The sequence below is a fragment of the Tenrec ecaudatus genome, chromosome 1 (assembly GCF_050624435.1).
Source record: "Tenrec ecaudatus isolate mTenEca1 chromosome 1, mTenEca1.hap1, whole genome shotgun sequence".
In the NCBI taxonomy this organism is placed as follows: domain Eukaryota; kingdom Metazoa; phylum Chordata; class Mammalia; order Afrosoricida; family Tenrecidae; genus Tenrec; species Tenrec ecaudatus.
Genome location: NC_134530.1, coordinates 161,094,619 through 161,114,629, shown reverse-complemented (window position 1 = coordinate 161,114,629; position 20,011 = coordinate 161,094,619). Strand labels below are relative to the sequence as shown.

Here is a 20,011-nt window from a genome sequence, read left to right as displayed (position 1 = left end):
GGAGTGATCTCATTCCTGTTTTATTCATCAGATTAGCTTGAGGGATCTTCAAAGGCAAGAACTAGGTCTGTTTCATCTCTGTAGCTCCAGGCCCTAGCACAGTGTGTGGTTTAAAATCAGAAAAGAATTGTATCCTTTCACCATACTTATTCACTCTATCATGAGTGAATAGTCCGAGAACAATATGTGAAGAAGAACGCATCATCAGAATTGAAGAAATATTCGTGTACAATCCACGATATGCAGATGAAATAGCTTGTTTACTGAAACTAGAAGGTTTGGTGATGCTTGTATGTGCTGTCTATAGAAAGATTTCGATCAAGAAATGACTTACATAGAAGTAGAAATATTAAGTGCAGTCCAGTTCAAGTTAGGTTTCGCCTGACTCATGGAAGCAGATGAACAAGAAGCAGGGTGGTGAAGCAGAGACAGCAGGAGGAACAGGCTGGTGGATGCACAGGTCTGAAGTCAGCTGAGTGAATCCAGTCAGCTGAGGGCTTCTGGGATCAGTAGGCACAACCGGAAATCGAGGAATCAGATGCAAGCTCTAGCTCAGGCAGAAGACAAAGGGCCAGAGAGGGTTGGATGCTGCTCGGTCTCTCAGTGTGTTATACAAAAAAGGCTTCTGACACCAAGAAGGTGTCATTAGGCTGCGACACATTGATAGGTTGAAGTCTGCCCCGACCCTTACCCAGGAGGGTCTAGTTGGCAAAACCTTTAACCATCACATGAAGGAAGCATCGACGTTGTCACGGATTTCGTTGCAATTCTATTTGCAATCAATGCCCATGAAAGCAGCAGTCAAGAAGTCAACTGATTTTGAGCAAATCGAAAGCACTGGGCACACCTGGTGCCAAAGACGTCTTTAAAGTGTTCCAAAGTAAAGATGTCACTTTCTGGTCTAAAGCATGTCTTACCCAAGGGATGGTCTTTCAATTACCTCATATGCATTCCAAAACTGGACATTGGCGACAGAAGGATGAAGAATCGATTGATGCATTTGCATTATGGTGCTAATGAAGAATATGCCAAGGATCATGGACTGCCAGATTTAGTTTACTCACAAGTAAATCCGATAAGATACATGGTCAGAGACAGGAAGTCCCTCCACAAGAGGGCCTGATATCGTGGCTGCAATTGTCGACAGGGGTGCTCTTACCTCCTGCTGCATGACATTAACTAATGGGGGTGTCCGGGAGAAGGACCCCAGGACCCTTCCCAAGCTTGGGGACTATCTACAACCTCATTCCTCTTCTCCTCCTTTTACATCTCTGGGAGACGCTCCATGCACCCACAACTCCTCCGGAATTGTGCTCCATCGCGTACGTATGGCCTTTCAACCCTACATGCTTGACGTCTCAATCTGATAGCTCCTTCTCCACAAACTACAACCCCCACACCTTCTCTTGGGTGGTTTTGAAATCTTCCCTTGGCCCTCGAGTCCTTCTGAGAGTCACTTCATCTACACTACTTTCTCTCGAACTAGGAAACCATGCCCCCTGCCCCAAATTCATTTCCCATTCGTTCCTCAGTCTACTGCTGCCCTGTCTTTCTCCCTCCCACCCCGCTGAAACTGCTCTGGTGAAGGTCGCCAAGCGTGTGAAGTCTCAGCATCCATCATACCCAGCCTCTTAGAAGTTGTCCATCTTGCCCACCATTCCCGCGATCTTAGAAGTCTCTCTTCCACGGTCTTCAGTGCCACCATAAAAGATTCTGGGTCTCCCCCTGCCTCCTGGCATTTCTCCCCTTTCTCCTTGGCTGGATCACCTTGGCTCTGCCTGCTCTTCACATTTTAGTTTACTCACAAAAGCTAGAGTGTGCACCATCAGAGCAGAAACCTTACCTGTCTTGTGAACTACTCTAACCTCGATGCTCAAAACAGCTTCATTCACACGTCAGGCCTTCTTTGACTACTCTGAATGACTGTGGTGAGAAAGGATCTGTGTCTACCTACCCTCAAAAGCTTGCAGTCCAGCGAGGATTATAAATAAGACAATAGAAAATAGCCACAGAGTGGGGTCTCGTGTTAGTCCGGGTAGACTAGAGAAACAAATTCATACACAGGCGTATGTGTATAAGAAAGAACTTTATATACGAGCAATTGAATATTGAGAAAACATCCCAGCCCAGTCCAGATCAAGTCCATCAGTGTGATATTAGCCCATATGTCCAATACCAGTCTATATAGTCCTCTTCAGACTCATGAAACACATGCAATGGTGCCAAATGCAGGAAGACCACAAGCCAGTGGGTGCAAAGTCTTGTGGATCCAGTGGCAACAAAAGCATCTCAGCACCGGCAGGGGTCTCCACGTGGTTCCTTCAGCTCTGAAATTCTGACTGCCATCAGCCTGTTTCCATGTGTCTTGACAGCTACAATGTCTCCCAGGGAGTGAGCAGAGAGTGGATGTCTCCCATCTCCAAGGAGGAAATATTGGAGTTCCCAGAATCCTCAGGAAAAGGCCATGCCCACACAGAGGCCTGATCCATAGGCTAGACTCCACCCCTTCACTCTGAATCCTCTCAGATTGACAACAGATTATATAACTGCCACAGGTCTCATGTTCCACAGCTTCTCCCAGGCATTTACCCCCGTCCCGTGCCCTAAAAGCCAATAATGCTGAACCGCCTATAGAGACTGAGCATGTAGATCATGCTTCATCCCACCTTCCTTATACAAACTGTGGTGCAAGTCTTCCTTTGAAGACACGTCTAAGTTCCAAGCATTTTATTCAAATTAATTTAAGCCTGGCAACACCCAACAGAGTATGCCTATGGTCTCTGTTATAGATTAGGGCACCGAGGAGAAAATTAGGTAAACAATTTGCTCAAACTCAAACAGCTCATATGTTGGAGCACAAGGATTTGAACCCTCGATCTAGCTCCCAGGTCTGTGCCCGCAAGCACTGCGCTATAGCTACTTCACCTTGCCTCACGGCCATGCCTATCCATGCAGTACATTCTCCTTGCATCTGTCATTACCAGCCCAAGCACCACTTTCTTCACGACGTTTCCCCTGCTCCCACACAGCTACCCACTCACTTCCTTCCTGGCATCAACACACACCCCTGTGACCATGTCTGCCATACTAGTATGTCCATTTAAGGACTGATCTAGCCCTGTGCTGAGCTCAGATTGCACATGAGCGTTACACCAGACTGTGGAAGTTCTCCTAGTGTTTCCTGAGCAGCCCTTTCACTCATCTGTTACCTTAGTTTTGCCTCTTGCCACCAGTTGACCAGCCTTCGTTCATTCTCAGTGCCTTACCTGCCTGGGCCCTTCAATTGGACTCATTATTTACCTACTTTTATGCCCAATCTACCTTTATCTGCTACTTTACTGATAACAGTCACTGCACCCTTTCAAGATGACTCTGACGAGTTGCCACGACCAGCAGTCCTAAGTGGGTGCGGTGGATCCCCTCACCTGACTCTAGGTTATTTATACTTCTAAGTATTTGGTTCAATTCTTTGGTTTTACTAGAGCTGGCTAAGGGAGCGGAGGCATTATTATACTAGTGAACGTCTTACAGAAACACAGAGAAAAGCAAACGAGCAGGTTCAGGAAGAGAAAGAACGTAGACTAGAGGCTACTTGCTCTCAACACCCTACCGTCTACACAGCTTAGCTAATATCTGTTCTTTTTCTCCAGGTAGCAACTGTTTATCCCCTCTACTCTGTGCATTCTTCCCAGGCTTCGTTGTTGCCACTCATTCGTGGTGTCTAGCTCCTGCTTCTTCAGTCTTATTCACCTGCCCCGACCTCGTGGGTTCTCTCAGTGCAAGCACTCAGCTGCCTAATTCTCTTTGGGATTCTAATCTCTGTTTTCCAAGAACGAGAAGCTGATTGGCCCTACATCATCCCTGAGCCATCTACTATGCGCCCTGGTGGCGTCGTAGATTATGAATTGAACTGCAAGCTTAGCGGTTCAAGCCCACCAGCTGCTTAGCAGACGGGAGATTTACAGCTTTGGAAACCCTGTGGGGTGGTTGTACACTGTCCTGTAGGCTTGCTATGAGGTGAAAATAATTCAATGGCAGTGGGTTTGGTTTTCGGTCCAAAACTCACATCAGTCTAATCAGCTGCAACCCCGGGCACCGTGTTCAATCACACAACATGCGGACACTTCGAATATAAATGAGGCATTTTTCCCTTAAAAGGGACTGGCGTGGAAGGCTCATGATTGGATTATGGATTCATTTAGGCTAGTGACTTTTAAATATCTTTAACAGAGATTTTCCAAGAATCATATAAAGGCAATGGCTCTTTCCCCCGGGTCAAGGAGGAACAAAAATCCACCTATGTAGAAATGTTCCCGTAGGATGTGAGGGTATTCATGGACTGCAGGAGTCACGTGGGCCATGCCAACCTCCACGACCACCACCGTAGATCTAGGGTCTATCTACTGACCTCCTGGCTATATTACCTTCCTCTTTGTATCTCTAATGGCTTGCCCTGGAAGGTGTGCAAATAATATGCGTTGATGAACATGTCACAGAATCAAATTATGTATTTAATTAGCTAAAGTTAACTTGCGTGTTCTGAGTCAGAGGGGGCATTGAGAAGTTCGATTTTGCTATAAAAAGGTATTGAGGAGCAGTGTTGACTGTCTCTGCTGTCTGCTTTCGCCAGGCAAGTGAACAAAGCTGTATTTTTAGAACAAAGTATTTTTAATAGTCAAACAGGTGTGAGAGTGAAAGACCTCATAGAAAATTCAAGGACAGAGGCACAGAAGGCCTCATCTAGGAGCGTAGAAGCGGGTGTAGAACTTCAAGGGGCAGAATCTAAGAGATGGTGTAAAACTAGATCGTGTAAAACTAACACGGACTAGAGCTTGGCGTTTGGAAAGACTTGCAAGGTAAAAAAAAAAAACATTGAATCAAAATATGACCTCAGTGTGCTCAACTCTGGAGTGTGGAAGGGAAACAGTACCATTAGCAGAAAGAGAAAGCTGGACTGAAACCAGTTTAGGGAAAGTATGGGCCGGGAGTGGCGGAAAGCAGAATGGATTTGGAATGCACTGAGATAACCGGCTAAACTGTGCGAGTCCACAGCCCTGAGGTGCATTATCTCATACGGAATCCACTTCACAGTTTTAAAGTTCTCACAACGTGATTGCTTCATTTGACCGTGAAAACAATCCTGTGAAGTAGAAAAGGCAGCGTGACCTGCTCCGACAGATAAGGAAATGGAAATATTGCCGTGAAGAACCGATCTAGAACTAGAATCCAGAGGCTCTGGCTCCTAATTCCGATTCCAAGTCCTAAGAAAGGGAGGATTCTTTCTTCCAAACTCCACAGCAAAGAGAAAACAGATAAATGCCTTGCTACCATGGGCCAATTTTTAATTGCAGTAGTATTCTAATATCAATTTAGAAAGGAAGTAATTGAGAGAAGGGTGTTCTGGTAAGTGCTAATTAGCACGGTTGATTAAATACCTTCAGCTTGGAGGAATAGTGAGTTGTATTGAACTTCAACCTCACAATTATGAGCATTGTACAGCACCCTGATTCTCTTTTTCAAACGGGAACTTCCACTTAACTAACTTCCAGAATGAGCTCATAAGAAAAAAACCCACGTACTTGGACAGATAAAGTTTCCCAAAGACGATCAGCTAACAAAACTTTACATTCCCCAAACTCAAACTAGTAAAAGCTTACGGGACCCCAAAATTCAAAATTGCACAAGCTTACAGGAAGAGGAAAGAAAACTCCGTCAAGGCTCAGGAAAGACAATGGGTTTGGAATGAGTTTTAAGGTGAGGCTGTGTGTTTAGCCAAAAAAGCCAAAGTTATGACAAGTCCTGATCCGTGAGCACAGCGCGGGCCAACCAGAGGCGAGGGGGCGGCTGCAGGCTTGAGCAAGGCGGGGAGGGAAGGGCGTCGCCGCAGAGGCGGCAGCAGCACTTGCAGGACCGCTTGCTCCACCACTCTCCTCTGCTCAGTCCCCGCCGGCGCCTCTCTCTTCCACTCCAGCATGGTAAGCCAGACTGTTTTTTGTTCATCCTCTGAAAGAGAAAACAGAAAAGCGATATATACTTTCCAGCAGGCTTGATCTGTGCTCTATCTGTGGACGTGGCAGGAAACAGCAGACAAATGACTCGAGGATTAGGAAAGGGGCTGGAAAGCAGCAGCCGGGAGTTACGCCTGGAATAACGGCCTGAGAGGGGAAGCGGGTCGTTCCTTTGGATGTCCAGTGCACATACGGTCTCGGGTTGGGCAAGAGGAAGCGCTGAGTCCGCCCTGGGGACAGCTGTACAGCGCTCGGCACGGACTGACGCCTTCCCCGTCAGTGGGTGAAGGCGGCCTCGCCTCCGTTTCTGGACGCTGAGGGGGTGCTGCGCTCTCAGTCTGGACTGGATCCAAGGGCAACGACTTCCTGTGAGATTGAAATCTCCCCTCCTCTCCCCCCCCCCCCCCACGTCGATGAGCAAAGTTAAGGACGGAGTTGGGATCCCCTGAGTCGTGTCTGTGAACTAGAAAGACAGCAAGCATCACAAAACTTAGTCGTCTAGGTCCTGGGGGAGAAAGCCGAGTTTCAATAAGCAACCCGTGGCTCCCTGGAACCACAGCCAGGAATGTGGGAGGAGCCGGCTCCCAGCCAGCTGCTCTCTGCCTTCCTTCTACCCCACCATCTTTTCAGCCTCATTCCTCCACCCGGCCAGCTCCTTCCAACTCCACTAGGAACCCACTTTTCCATGAAGCCACTTTTAAAATCGACCTCCTCCTGTGCCTTCAGCAAACTGTGGCCGGATTGAATATTGTCGCAACCGTTTTAAATGGCTGGGGGTGGGAGGGTGGCGAAAATTCTTTTGTGACTGGTTCCAATTGCATGGAACTCAAACGTAAGGGCTCATGATTTTTTCCTGAAGCACAGAGGAACATTCGTTCGGGCGCGGTCTACTTGCTTTCAGGCTGCTAGAGAGGAGTCCTGCTGACGATGCCGTGGGTTATGCACTGGGCTGCTAACCACATGGTCAGCCGTTCGAATCCACCAGCCACTTGGAAGGAGAAAGATAGGGCTTTGCACTCCCTAGAGTTAGCCTCAGAAGCCCCCAGGGCCAGTTCTGTCTTCTCCTGTAGGCTCGCTGGAGTCAGCTTGGGCTTGAGGGCAGCAACTTTGGGTGGTTATCACTGAGGTGGGGCTGCTGACCTCACCGGTTGGTGGTTTGCACTGAGGTATTGTTGACTCCATGGCAGTGGGTTTTAATGGTTCCTTGCTCTCATTTTATACCAGCAGTAGTAAGAGGCTCTGACGAGAGACTATATGGACCACAAGGTCTAAAATATTTATTGACTATCTGGCCCTTTACCAAAAACTTTGCCAATCCCTGCTTCAGTGTGTCAACCTGTGTCCCCACCTACTTTCTCCACTTCTCTTTTTTATGCAACGAGGGAAGCTTTTCTGGGGGCGCCTTGAAAAGGCAGGCCCAGGGCTAACACAGTGGCGAAGAACTAGTCCACTTGGTTGCCCTTGGTTGCCCTCGAAGAGGGTGGTGGCTAGGACGGTAGACATATAGAGAAGAAAGTGAGGGTGATTAGTTGGGAGTGAAAATTGCAATCCTCAACTGTCTTGTAAGTGTAAATTCTTCTTCACGCCTACACCGGGTGAGGTGGGGTTTTATTTCTTTTTGCTTTCCTCAGCTTTGGAACACTTCTGAAGCCAAACTCGCTGCCTTCCAGTGCATTCCGTTCCGACTCATAGCAACCCTAGAGGGGTATTTATCTTGCTTTTGCCCTGAAGCACTGCCACTGGGGGTGGGGGTAGTGTGATACAGAGCCGGCTTCATTCTCTCCATGTGACAGACGGCAACCACTTTCAAGAGAAGAAGTCTGAATCATACATTCGAGACTAATGGAGGGGAGGGAGGCACGTAAAGCAAAAGCCATTTTGAAACTGGAAAGTAAAGGCTGCTGAGTTCTGCCAGGGAAGGGGCAAACGAAGCATGCTCCTGCCCCTGGAACCTTCTACCCTCTCTGGTGCCCCTTCGCAGCCAGCCTTCTTCCTGATGTAGGACATGTATGACAGCGGGAGTTTCCTCCTGATCAGAACACCATCGAGCACGTCTGTTTCTAGGCTGTGGCGTTTGATTTCTCCTCCACCCTCTGAACCGTCCAACTTTGTTTTTAGTTCCCTTTTGGGGGCGGGGGTTGCGGGGATTCTGACCATGTGCCAGTTGGAAGTCAGATCCACTTTCAGAAGAGTTCGATGTTCTAAATGTCCCCAAGAGGCGAGGCGCTCGTGTTGGGTAGGCTTGGAAAGCCCCTGAGCAGACAGCAAGGTGATTCAGCGACCGACTGACCGGGAAGGGCAAGCAGCTCTGGCTGAGGGTGCCGACCAGTAAGGAATTCCTTAGGATAGCTTAATTATGGGACCTGAAAGCCTCTCGCTCTGGGCTCCAGAAAGTCTGCTCCAAGAGCGAATGAGAAGCTACATGCTAAGTGGCAAAAGTCATCCTCCAGACATAAACCATTGTTCGTAGTAACTAACGCCTGGGAAGGAAGGGTGTGGCGAGGAGTGGCCCCAAACGCCTGCAGTGTCGATGGCTGTCCACCAGGGGGGGCCGGGGCCGCGCCAGTCTCGGAGACCCAGGTCTCTGCCGAAATGACCGCCAGGCTAGGCAGGATAGGAGTTCCTTGAAGAAGTCCGCGCGGAGGATACAAGACTTGACTCATGTTCCCTGCGGGTGCATTGCGGCTCCGCGCCGTCAACCGCACCCGAGCTCTCCAGCAGTCCTCATAAGAAGAACATGTGACTGTCCTGGGCTTCAAGTTACCCCAGCACCACCTCCAGAGACACTTCCCTTCCCGAAGAAAAGGGATCCTGGGGTCCTGATTCTAAAGACGGCTCAGCTAGGTGGATTGTCTTTCCGGGCCTCCGATGCCGGATGTAAAACGCATGGTGGTTAGCGCTCCAGTATGAAAACCACTTTGGGTTCTTTGTTTTGTTTCATAGTGATAATAATTAATAATAATAATGTCTTCAGTGAAGGTCTGCACGGCAGTTAGGCTCCCATTCAGTAACTGCTGCACAAATTGTTGGGTGACGTTGGGTCGTCCTCCTAAGGTGTGGACGTGCGCAGGAGTCCCGTCTAGTGGTTCTGTTTCCTTTCTTCTGGTTTCTCTGCCCCCTTTCAGTCTCCTCTTCGTTGTAAAGTCATTCATTGTTGGTCCCCTTGTTGAACGCTTTCAGGTCTGCTCCCACCGCAGACCCAATCCCAGTGAGGCTTTTCGCTTTTTTTGAGAACATGCTTGGCATGGGGATTTGAGACTGCTTTGAGCAGAACTAGGAGACCTGGTGGCCGGTGTAGTGGTTGGGCTGTGATCTGCATGGTCGGCAGTTCTAAACCACCAGCAGCTCCACAAGAGAAAGACTGGGCTTTCTGCTCCAGTAAACAGTTACGGTCTCGGAAACCCACAGGGAGCCACTGTGAGTCAGCATTGACTGATGGCAGTGAGTTTGTCTTTTAAAAGAACTGCACTTCGCTCATCACACTCTATACACTCTGGGGGAGGAGGAAATAATGAAATGTACCGTTAATGCGTGCTGTGCATATAGTTTTTTGGATACACAGTAGTCATACATATATGTATCTAAACTATAAGGGGTCCGGTGGCATCATAGATTACTCATTGGGCTGCTAACCACAAGGTCAGCTGTTCAAAACCACCAGCCTCTCCTCAGGGAAAAGATGAGGTTTTCTATTCCTGTAAAGACTAAGCTACAAAAACCCAAAGGGCAGGTTCTACTCTGTCCTATCCTGTCGCTCTGAGTCAGAGTTGACTCTATGGCAGTGAGTTTATCCAATTTTTTTTTTGTTGTTCATTCCAGTTAACCCCGTCACCTCCACCCTTATCCAGGAAGTCTCCTTTGCAGGTTCCACACATACCTGGAACTATATGTCACCAGAAATTTCAGTCAGAATAAACTGAGTCAGGCTGGAAAAGGGCACTCACACTCACACATAGAAGGTGCCTTGGGGCGGGGGGGGGGGGGGGGGGGGGGGGGGCGCAGCTCCTGGGCTTCCCAATCCTGCCTTTTAGGAAACTGATCTGGCCTGAAATGAGGAGTCCCGGTTGCCTGGAGTGACTGCGAGCATCCAGCCATGACTGAGCCCTGGCTTTTCTCTCCAAAGGCCAAAGTGTCTAGCCCCACGGAGACGGAGCGGTGCATTGAGTCCCTGATCGCCGTGTTCCAGAAGTATGCTGGGCAGGATGGACACGGTCTCACGCTCTCCAAGAGGGAATTCCTGAACTTCATGAACACAGAACTGAGCGCCTTCACAAAGGTACTGGTCCCAGCCCTGACCCCCCCAGACCCCCCAAGCACCAACCCAAACCCTGGAAGCAGGGCCAGGAACCAGGGCCCAGCAGCACCTCCCCCACTCCTGGGCAAATTGGCAGGCGTCTGCTCAGGTGTTCCCATGACCCAAGCTGAGTGGTCCATGGCGTAGCCCAGACCAAGCCTCGAAGACTCAGGCCGATCTCTGGAGGGCTAGTAAGAGGCCTTGTCTTTGAAGAGGATGTGTTTTAAAGATCAGCCTGTACAACCTGCATGACACACAGACAGTAGTGAGCGGTTAGTTTTCCATTTCGGGAGAGGCATAGGAAATGCAAATAGTCTGATAAAGTTGTTTTCTACTTGTATTCCTCCACGCCCAAGGTTCTAGGGTGGCCCTGTCCCATAGACATTTCTGCACGGGTGGGAAGACATTTCAATGCCTGCGCCTTATGGTGGCCACTAGCCCCATGTGGACATGAAGCCCTTGAAAATGGGTCCAGGGCAACTAAGGAGCTGAATGTTTTCATTTAATTAGCATATATGTCAATAGCCACATGTGACCAGCGGCTTGTAAATCAGCGGTGGGGTAGGGCGAGAAGGATGAGGCTGGTCGGGCGGGGCCTGGGGCCTCCTCCCACTGCATATCCCTCCGCTTGATACGTTTTACGTCTTGGAGCTCCCTGCAACCCTTGAACGGAGTTGTTCCAACGCCTCCACTGCGTTCCGTAGCCATAATATCCCAGGAAGAATCCTGGACGAGGAGCCAGAAAACGTAGGTTCAAATCCCAAGTCCTCTCCCTTGGGGAAGTCACCTCCCCTTTTTCAGGCTGCTTCAGGCTCTGAAAACGGGAAATGTGAGTCCCTCTGACCCAGCACATTTGAACGCTCCTTAGGTAGTACCAGACAAAGGCATTCATTGTAATTATCATCATCCTCTTGCAGCACCAGAAGGACCCCGGTGTCCTTGACCGCATGATGAAGAAACTGGACCTGAACTCAGACGGGCAGCTCGATTTCCAGGAATTTCTTAACCTGGTGGGCGGCCTTGCTCAGGCTTGCCACGACTCCTTCATGAAACGTGCCCACTAGCAAACCTAGGAGCCCTGCAGCCTGACTTCCACACCCAGCCCCCAAACACCCTGAGCCAAGCACCACCACCACCCTGCAGGCAGGCCACTCCCGCTCTAAATAAACTGTATGGTTTTTTAAACACCCACTGGCGTGTCAGTAAATCTGTGCAAGGGAGGGGGCAGGGTGGACTGAGGAGGATTATAAACTATGTCGGCTCAAGCCATTTGCCTGAAGCTCTGTCCAAACCCCAAACCCAGCAGCTGTCGATTGCGTTTGAACCCATAGCGAGCAGATGGGACCGGATAGAACTGCCCCTGCGGGTTGGCGAGGCTGTAACGCTCAGGGAGCAGGGAGCCTCCTCTTTCTCCTCTCGAGCAGCTGGTGGGTTTCAACTAGTGGCCCCGCAGCTAGCACCCAGCTCAGAACCTACTTGGCCACCACAGAGGAGTGAACAAGCAAATCCACACAGGCATTTTAGAGAGCGCCGAGCCCAGAACAAGGCCCTAGGTGAGAGGCTGACACAGGCTGGGCAGCATACTACTCTGAGAAGTTGGCACTTGTGCCGAGATCTGAAGGAAGAGACACTCAAACCACACCCACCACCACTGAGTCCATTCTGGGCGGAGTGGTCCTACAGGACAGGACAGAACTGCCCCTGTGGGGTTCTGAGGCTGTAACTCTGAACAGGAGTAGAGAGCCTCTACGCTCTCACTCAGCACCGCTAGTGGTCTCAAACGGCTGACCTTGTGGGCAATGAGGATCGCACCGTGGGCCACCAGGGCTCCCCAAAGGAGGACAAACCACCAAAAATGTCAAAAGGAAGCAATTCCAAGGGGAGGACCAGCAAGGGAAAGGGTCTGAGGGGAGGAGCTGGGAGGGCTGAAGAACTGATAGGGGGGTTGTGTTATCAACGTCTTTATATTTGGCTATGATTTTCCTTCTCCCCCCGCCCCACACCACACACACAAATAAGAAGGTTTATTCGAGAAGTCCAAAAGTTACCACCAATCAAGATCAGTAAGCAAACAGTAAGGACATGGGCATGGGTCTCCTCAGCCAACAGTTAAGTCTATCTCTCCAGCGCTCTCAGTCATACCGTAGCCACGTCTCTCTGTGGGCTTCAGTCTCTCGGCCACATGGTCCCTTGACCTTTGCCTATTGGGGCCAGGCGGTTTTCCTTCTTGCTGATGTTTGGCTTCGGCTAGTGTGAACATGTCAGCCTCTCAGACTTGTTCCATTAAAGCAAGCAGGGCATCAGCTAGTCAGACAGAGGCTCAGTCTTCTGTATCATAGTCATGGAAGTGGCATGCCCGCAGCTCAGCTGTCTTCCGTTAAGGGCAAGCCACAGTCCTGCATACACTCAAGGAGGGAATTACACAGAGTGCATGTAAGCCTGACTCTGCAAACACTCAGAAGGAGATTACACAGAGTACATGTAAGCCGACTCTGCATACACTCAGGAGAGGTTACACAGAGTACATGTAAACCGACTGCATACACTCAGGATGGATTACACAGAGTACATGTAAGCCGACTCTGCATACACTCAGGAGGAGATTACACGGAGTGCATGTAAGTCCGACTCTGCATACACTCAGGAGGGGATTACACAGAGTACATGTAAGCCCAACTCTGCATACACTCAGGAGGAGATTACACAGAGTACATGTAAGCCGACTCTGCATACACTCAGGAGGAGATTACACGGAGTGTATGTAAGTCCGACTCTGCATACACTCAGGAGGGGATTACACAGAGTACATGTAAGCCCGACTCTGCATACACTCAGGAGGAGATTACACAGAGTACATGTAAGCCCGACTCTGCGTACACTCAAGGAGGGGATTACACAGAGTGCATGTAAGCCGACTGCATACACTCAGGAGGGGTTACCCAGAGTACATGTAAGCCCGACTCTGCATACACTCAGGAGGGGATTACACAGAGTACATGTAAGCCCGACTCTGCATACACTCAGGAGGAGATTACACGGAGTGCATGTAAGCCCAACTCTGCATACACTCAGGAGGGGATTACACAGAGTGCATGTAAGCCCGACTGCATACACTCAGGAGGGGATTACACAGAGTACATGTAAACCCGACTCTGCATACACTCAGGAGGAGATTACACGGAGTGCATGTAAGCCCGACTCTGCATACACTCAGGAGGGGATTACACAGAGTGCATGTAAGCCCGACTCTGCATACACTCAGGAGGGGATTACACAGAGTACATGTAAGCCCGACTCTGCATACACTCAGGAGGGGAATACACAGAGTACATGTAAGCCCGACTCTGCATACACTCAGGAGGGGTTACCCAGAGTACATGTAAGCCCGACTCTGCATACACTCAGGAGGGGATTACACAGAGTGCATGTAAGCCAACTCTGCATACACTCAAGAGGGGTTACACAGAGTACATGTAAGCCTGACTCTGCATACACTCAGGAGGGGTTACACAGAATGTACGTAAGTCCGACTCCCTGGGAGCTACCGCATGCTGCCACCACAGATATAGCTGAGGGGTTTAACAAGCAGACACTTATTTTCCCTCAGAAGGCTCCCTCACTGCCATCGAGTCGAAGCCGACTCACAGAGGGCGGCCCTATAGGACAGGGTAGAACTGCCCCAGTGAGCGTCCAGGACAGTGGAGTCAATGAAGTCTGAGTTCAAGGCCTTCTCTGTGTTCACTCCTGGGAAGGTCCACCTTTGTCCCTCTTCCAGTTCCTGCTTTGAGATCCTTGGAGTCCTCATGTGTGGTTGCTCTTTCCATATCCACAAAAACGTTCCATTGAGGACGCACCCCACAGTAATGCTACCTCGCTGCATCATAAAGAACCGCATTCCAGATGGGATCATAAGCACAGGCATGGCTCACCAAAGCAAACTCACCGCCACCCAGTCCATTCTGACTCCTAGTGATGCAGTAGGACAGCGGAGAACTGCCCCTGTGGGTTTCTAAGACTGTCACTCTTCATGGGAGTAGAAAGCCTCTCTTTCTCCCACAGAGCAGCTAGTGGTTTCAAGCTGCTGACCTTACGGTTAGCAGCCTAACGTGTAACCACTGCACACCAGGCCCATAGTCTACCTCACCAGTGTGCCCGGCAGTCACCATTTCTGGGCTGTGCCTCTTGCACACCTCCCACGCTTTCCCCACAGGCCCCTATTTCAGACACTTTCTTAGCTGACCACCATTGACTCACTTCTTCATCCCCCCACCAAAAAATAAAGCGACCGACTGATGCTTTGACTGAAAGGAGCCCTGGTGACATCGTGGTTACACGTTGGGCTGTTAACGCGAAGTTCAGCAGTTAGAAACCTCCAGGAGCTCTGTGGGAGAAAGATGGGCTTTCTACTCCCATAACGAGTCACAGCTTTGGAAACTCACAGGGGCGGTTCTACCCTGTCCTCTACGGTTGCTATGAGTCAGCATCCACGCAGTCATAGGGAGTTTGTTTTTGTTTTGGGAACGCTTTGACGACACCCGCAGAACTGCAAATGCCCAAGACTGGTGGTCAATGCTCTAGTACAGTGGTTCTCAACCTGTGGGTCGCGACCCCTTTGGGGTCAAATGACCCTTTCACAGGGGTCACCTAAGACCATCAGAAAATACACATTTCTAATAGTCTTAGGAACCCAGACACCGCTCCTTTATCCATCTCCAGGCGGGTCTACCCACATACAAATACCCATAGCCGGCGTGAAGACTGTTACCCATGCTACTCCATGCTTCAGAACAAAATGTCATTTATTTGTTACTAGAAATAAATATTTCACAATATAGAATTACATTTTGTTTTTGTGATTCATCACGATGCTTTAGTGATGTTCAATTGTTATAACAATGAAAATACCTCCTGCAGAGCAGCTATTTACATGGCGATTCATCACAGTAGCAAAATGACAGTTAGGAAGTAGCAATGAAAATTATTTGGTGGTTGGGGGTCCCCAGCACATGAGGAACCGTATGCAAGGGTGGCGGCGTTGGGAAGGTTGAGAACCTCTGCTCTAGTAGCACCTGCCCTTGTCTGCCCCTAGTGGACTTACATGTTCATGGAGAGCATGTGTGCGATTGGTCCCCAAACCAAGCCCTTCGCCATCAAGCTGATTTCCAACTGACGGCAGCCCCGGAGAACTGCTCCGTGGGGTTCTCTGCACGTGAGGCTTCATGGAAGCAGTTCTCCGGGCCTTTTTCCCATGGAACTGCTGAGTGAGTCCGAACAGCCGACTGAAAACCCTTCTACCACCCACGCTCCTGCACCTAGTCATACCAGCTGTACTTCTTGCAACCTGTAATGTCATAAAGTGTTCCATACACCAATGAAACACACGCACAGAAAGGTAGCTGTTGGCTTTCTGAAAATCAGAGCGGACTGTTTGCAAAGATCTCATTAGGAAAACTCACTGTGGACAACTGCAGCGGGTGCTGGTGTGGCTAAAACAACTAGAAACAAGTTGGGGGGGCGGTCATAAAAGTCTAGAAGGACATTGCAGATTGTCTTTGACATTCCCACTTTAAATAAGCAAAAGTGGAAGTTATGAGCCTGACTTCTGTAAGAAAGAGAAGGAAAAAATTAAAAATAAATAAGGTAAATGTCTAGAAAAGAATGAGGCAGCATATGCACAAACACGCCTGGTGTCGTCGATGTATGGATTTCAACAGGAGTTGTGAAAGCTCCCAACAAAATGATCTTTTAATTTAAAAAAGAGAGAGACACTAGCAAATATTAGGACGTATGTGTGTGTGTGTGTGTGTGTGTGTGTGTGTGTGCTGAATGCTCACTCTCATGGCCACCAAGTGGATTCTGACTCCCAGCAACCCTCAGAACTGCCCCTGAGGGTTTCCTAGGCTGTAACGCTTTGTAGCTGAAAGTCTGGACCGGCTGGTGATTTCAAACTGTTGACGTTCTGGTTAGAAGCCCACATCGTAATCATGTGTAATGAAGTAAATCCTGCACTTAAGAAAGAGGGCCTTGACAACTGTGCAATTCTCTCTCTCTCTCTCTCTCTCTCTCTCTCTCTCTCTCTCTCTCCCTCCCTCCCTCCCTCCCTGTCCCCGGCATAACCCCTTCCACTCCTTTCTCCACACTGTTACCAAAGAGTTTTTAAAGGCGAATCTGGTGTGTCACTCCCATAGTTAAAATTGGCCACTGGTTCCTCTGCATCCTGCAGGCTGAAATCAAACTCCTTGGGATGCTCAGGCCTCACTCTCTGCCCTCACCCTCTGCTGCTTCTCTCTGCCTTGCCAGACCTCTGAACTGATGACAGATGGGACGCCCGGTCTCTCGACCTTCAAACCTGCCCTTCTTCAGGCCTTGGAGGCTCTCTGCCCTGCTCCACTCATCCTAGAGACCCGCATGGATATCACCCAAACCCCGCCCCACAGCCTTCCCTGATTTCCTCTCACCCCAGGCTGGTTTACATGCTCTGGCTCTGTGGCCAGGGTTCTGTTCTTAGAGAGCACACAGCATGCTAACTTGTTATGGACTTTTAGTGAGCCCTCTTTCCTGACTTGACTTTCAGCTCAAGATCAAAAACCTGATGAAATGCATCTCAGCATCACTAATTCTCAGAGAGGTACCTGGCCTTTGTTCTGTGCCATCAGGCTGTTCATGGCTCATAGCAACACTACATGATGGAGAAGAACCGCCCCCAGAGGGTTTCCCCAGGCTGCACATGTATATATTACAGTTGTATAATATTATACGTGTGACATATTACAGTTGAAGCAGAACACACCCCAAACTGTCTAGTTCTTTACGTTTCTTTTTAGTCCTTGTTTTGTTTTCTTTTTGTGCATATTCTTAGGGGGAAGTTATGGGGAAATGCAGCCTAATGCACAACCCCCTGTTTGGGGGGAAAGGCTGAGTTACAGGAACACACCCCAAGCATTTGATCCAGGTCAACTGATGAAAGAGACCAATGGGAACTCGCTCCTAGCGCAAGACCACTGAATGTAGTCCTGGATCCCACCAAGGAGAGCAGCTTAGCAGTGGTCCTCAACCTTCCTCATGCCGTGACCCTTTCATACAGGTCCTCAGGTGGTGGTGACCCCCAACCATCAAATTATTTTCGTTGCTACTTTCTAACTGTCATTTTGCTACTGTTATGAATCGTCATGTAAATAGCTGGTGTGCAGGTTGTATTTTCATTGCTACAAATTGAACATCATTAAAGCATCATGATGAATCACAGAAAAAATATGTAATTTTATATTGTGAAATATTTATTTCTAATGACAAATAAATGGCATTTTGTCTTGAAGCATGGTGTAGCATTGGTAACAGTCTTCACGCCGGGTACTCCTATGTGGTCTTACCTGTATGTGGGTGGACTCTCCTCGAGACCGATAGAGGAGCGGTGTCTGGGTTCCTAAGACCATCGGAAATATTTGTATTTTCTGATGGTTTTAGCCGACCCCTGTGAATGGGTCGTTCGACCCCCAAAGGGGTCGTGACCCAGCATGAAGACAGGGGAGTGGCAACCTTGGGAGTAATAAATGTTGAAGAGGAAAGCAATGCTGGAAAAGAATGAACACTTGTCAAAAATACGCTGTCAAAGGATTCGCTAAAGTTTCTTCTAAGCTACTAGTAAATCACGAGCTTCAGTCGCGTGAAAACTTGGCTCAAATGCTGCTCGCTTTGCTGCAGACTGGAGCCAGCACTGTCAAAGACATGCAGGGAAGAAGGCAGGAAGGACAGACTGCCACTTAGACAAACGCTCTATTTTCTTTTTCTGAAACCAGCTGTGCGTTACAAAAGAATTTACATTCATTTCCATTTTCCTTTTCCTCTCTGTCTAGTCATTCTGACTGGAAACACCACCCCATCCCCATCCCCAGGGATAACCCAGACGATCCAGAACCTTCCAATAGGTAGAGTTATTGGTGAAGCTGACCAACACTGCCCTACTCTTCATTGATGGAGTGCCATTTTATGTGTGTATTTTAATGTGTGTACTTACAGATTAAAATGTATATGTACATATACACGTAGATAATTGGAAACATAAGGTTTCCAATTCCCAAAGGCAAATGAAAATCCAGTTTTTTAACTTTACTGATAATCAGACGCTCAAACGCACAGCGACCCCAGGGCAGAGGGTAGGGCTGCCCCGAGGGTTGCTTTACTGGAGTGGAAGGCTTCACCTTCCTTCCACAGGGTGTTAGGTTTCACCTCAGTCCTTTGCTTCAAACGCTGAAAGAATTCAGGCGGCAGAAGCACTTTGTAATCCAAGTGAGTTTTTATGAACGAAAGGGAAGTTTCGGGTATTACCGTTTCAAAAAGGTACATGCTATTTCTGGGTGAAAGAATAGAGGAACGGGGAACAAGAAACCACGGAATCCGAGGAAGCCAAAAAGCCAAGAGGCCAAGAGCCTGTGGGACCAGAGTAAGTAGACCCGGTTGGGGCCCTGGGGGCGCGTGTGTGTGTGTGTGTGTGTGTGTGTGTGTGAGAGAGAGAGAGAGTGTGTGTGTGTGTGTGAGAGTGAGAGAGAGAGAGAGAGAGTGTGTGTGTGTGTGTGTGTGAGAGTGAGAGAGTGTGTGTGTGTGTGAAAGAGTGTGCGCACGCACGCCCCCACCCTCCACCTGTAGCTAACAGGAGCAGAGTAAAAGCCAGGGTATTTAAGACCTCTGGCTGGGGAGGCGTGGTTGAAAGTATTGGCTGATCTTATAGGCTGCGTGTAAACACACCTGAGTGATGTCATGGTCCTAGGTAGAGGCTAGGTTTTAGGTTTCACCTGTGCTAGGGGGTCCTAGTCTGTGCATGCTCAGTTTGGGTCTTCCCATGGGTGTCCAATCAGTGTGCCTGATCTCTTTCCAGCCCTTGTACTTGGTCCTGCCAGGCAATTTCTGCTAGCACAGCCATTTGGGGACACAACCCCACTTAGTTCCTAACCTAGCGGCCTAATACTACCATGTATCTTTTTAACAAATAGCTTTTAACAAATGTGGTGTAAGTGGTGTTTTCGAGTCACTGACCTTGTAGTTAGCAGTCTAATGCATCACTCGCTAGGCCACCAGGGCTCCTCATACTGATAATAAAAAGGAGAGAGATTCAGCTTACACAGAACCAAGTCACAACAGAGCCATCGGAATGGACCCCTGTGGTAAACTGGAGGCTGCCCGCGCCCTCTTCCAGGATGCGCAGAAGCCGTCCCAAGCTGAGTGGACCCTGAACCCTGGTCGCCATGGACACGGCCCTGGACCTGGAGAAGACCCTCCACCAGGTCCTTTCGGACCTGCATGCTGTGGGGTCTACTCACACAGACCCCCATCTCGGTGACTTTCCGGAGAACCGCTTCCTGCATGAGGAGGTGAAACTCCTCCAGAAGATGGGCGACCACCTACCTGACCTGCCCAACCCCCACAGGCTGGCCAGCCCCCAGGCCTGCAAGCGAGTATCTCTACCCTAACCCTAAGACCTGCCCTCAAACATGGCCAGGAAGGAGCCGCAAGGGGCTCTCGCTCTGCCTCCCTCTGCCTCCGGCCTCAGCCCCTCTGGCTGCATGGCCGCCCCGCTGCAGCCCAGCTCCCATGCAGACCGAATGGAAGCAATAAAGCAGCGGGTCTCAACCTGTGGGTCGTGATCCCTTTGGGGGTCGAAGGACCCTTTCACAGGGGTCGCCCGATTCATAACGGTAGCAAAATGACAGTTACG

The 20,011-nt window shown here is 49.4% G+C and overlaps 1 protein-coding gene across 1 annotated transcript; it reads left to right on the top strand.

Moving 5' to 3' along the window:
• The first annotated feature begins 5,817 nt into the window (after positions 1–5,817).
• On the top strand, positions 5,818–11,493 carry S100A11 (S100 calcium binding protein A11). The gene is made up of 3 exons (XM_075562203.1): positions 5,818–5,975; positions 10,132–10,284; positions 11,220–11,493. Exons 1-3 carry the CDS (start codon positions 5,973–5,975, stop codon positions 11,364–11,366), a joined length of 303 nt encoding a protein of 100 aa, XP_075418318.1. The 5' UTR covers positions 5,818–5,972; the 3' UTR covers positions 11,367–11,493.
• Positions 11,494–20,011: the final 8,518 nt, after the last annotated feature.

Bases quoted from the DNA above. Each gene is read 5' to 3' on its own strand.
- S100A11 (XM_075562203.1), top strand. The intron at 10,285-11,219 runs GTACTGGTCCCA...ATCCTCTTGCAG, and splicing joins AACTGAGCGCCTTCACAAAG to CACCAGAAGGACCCCGGTGT.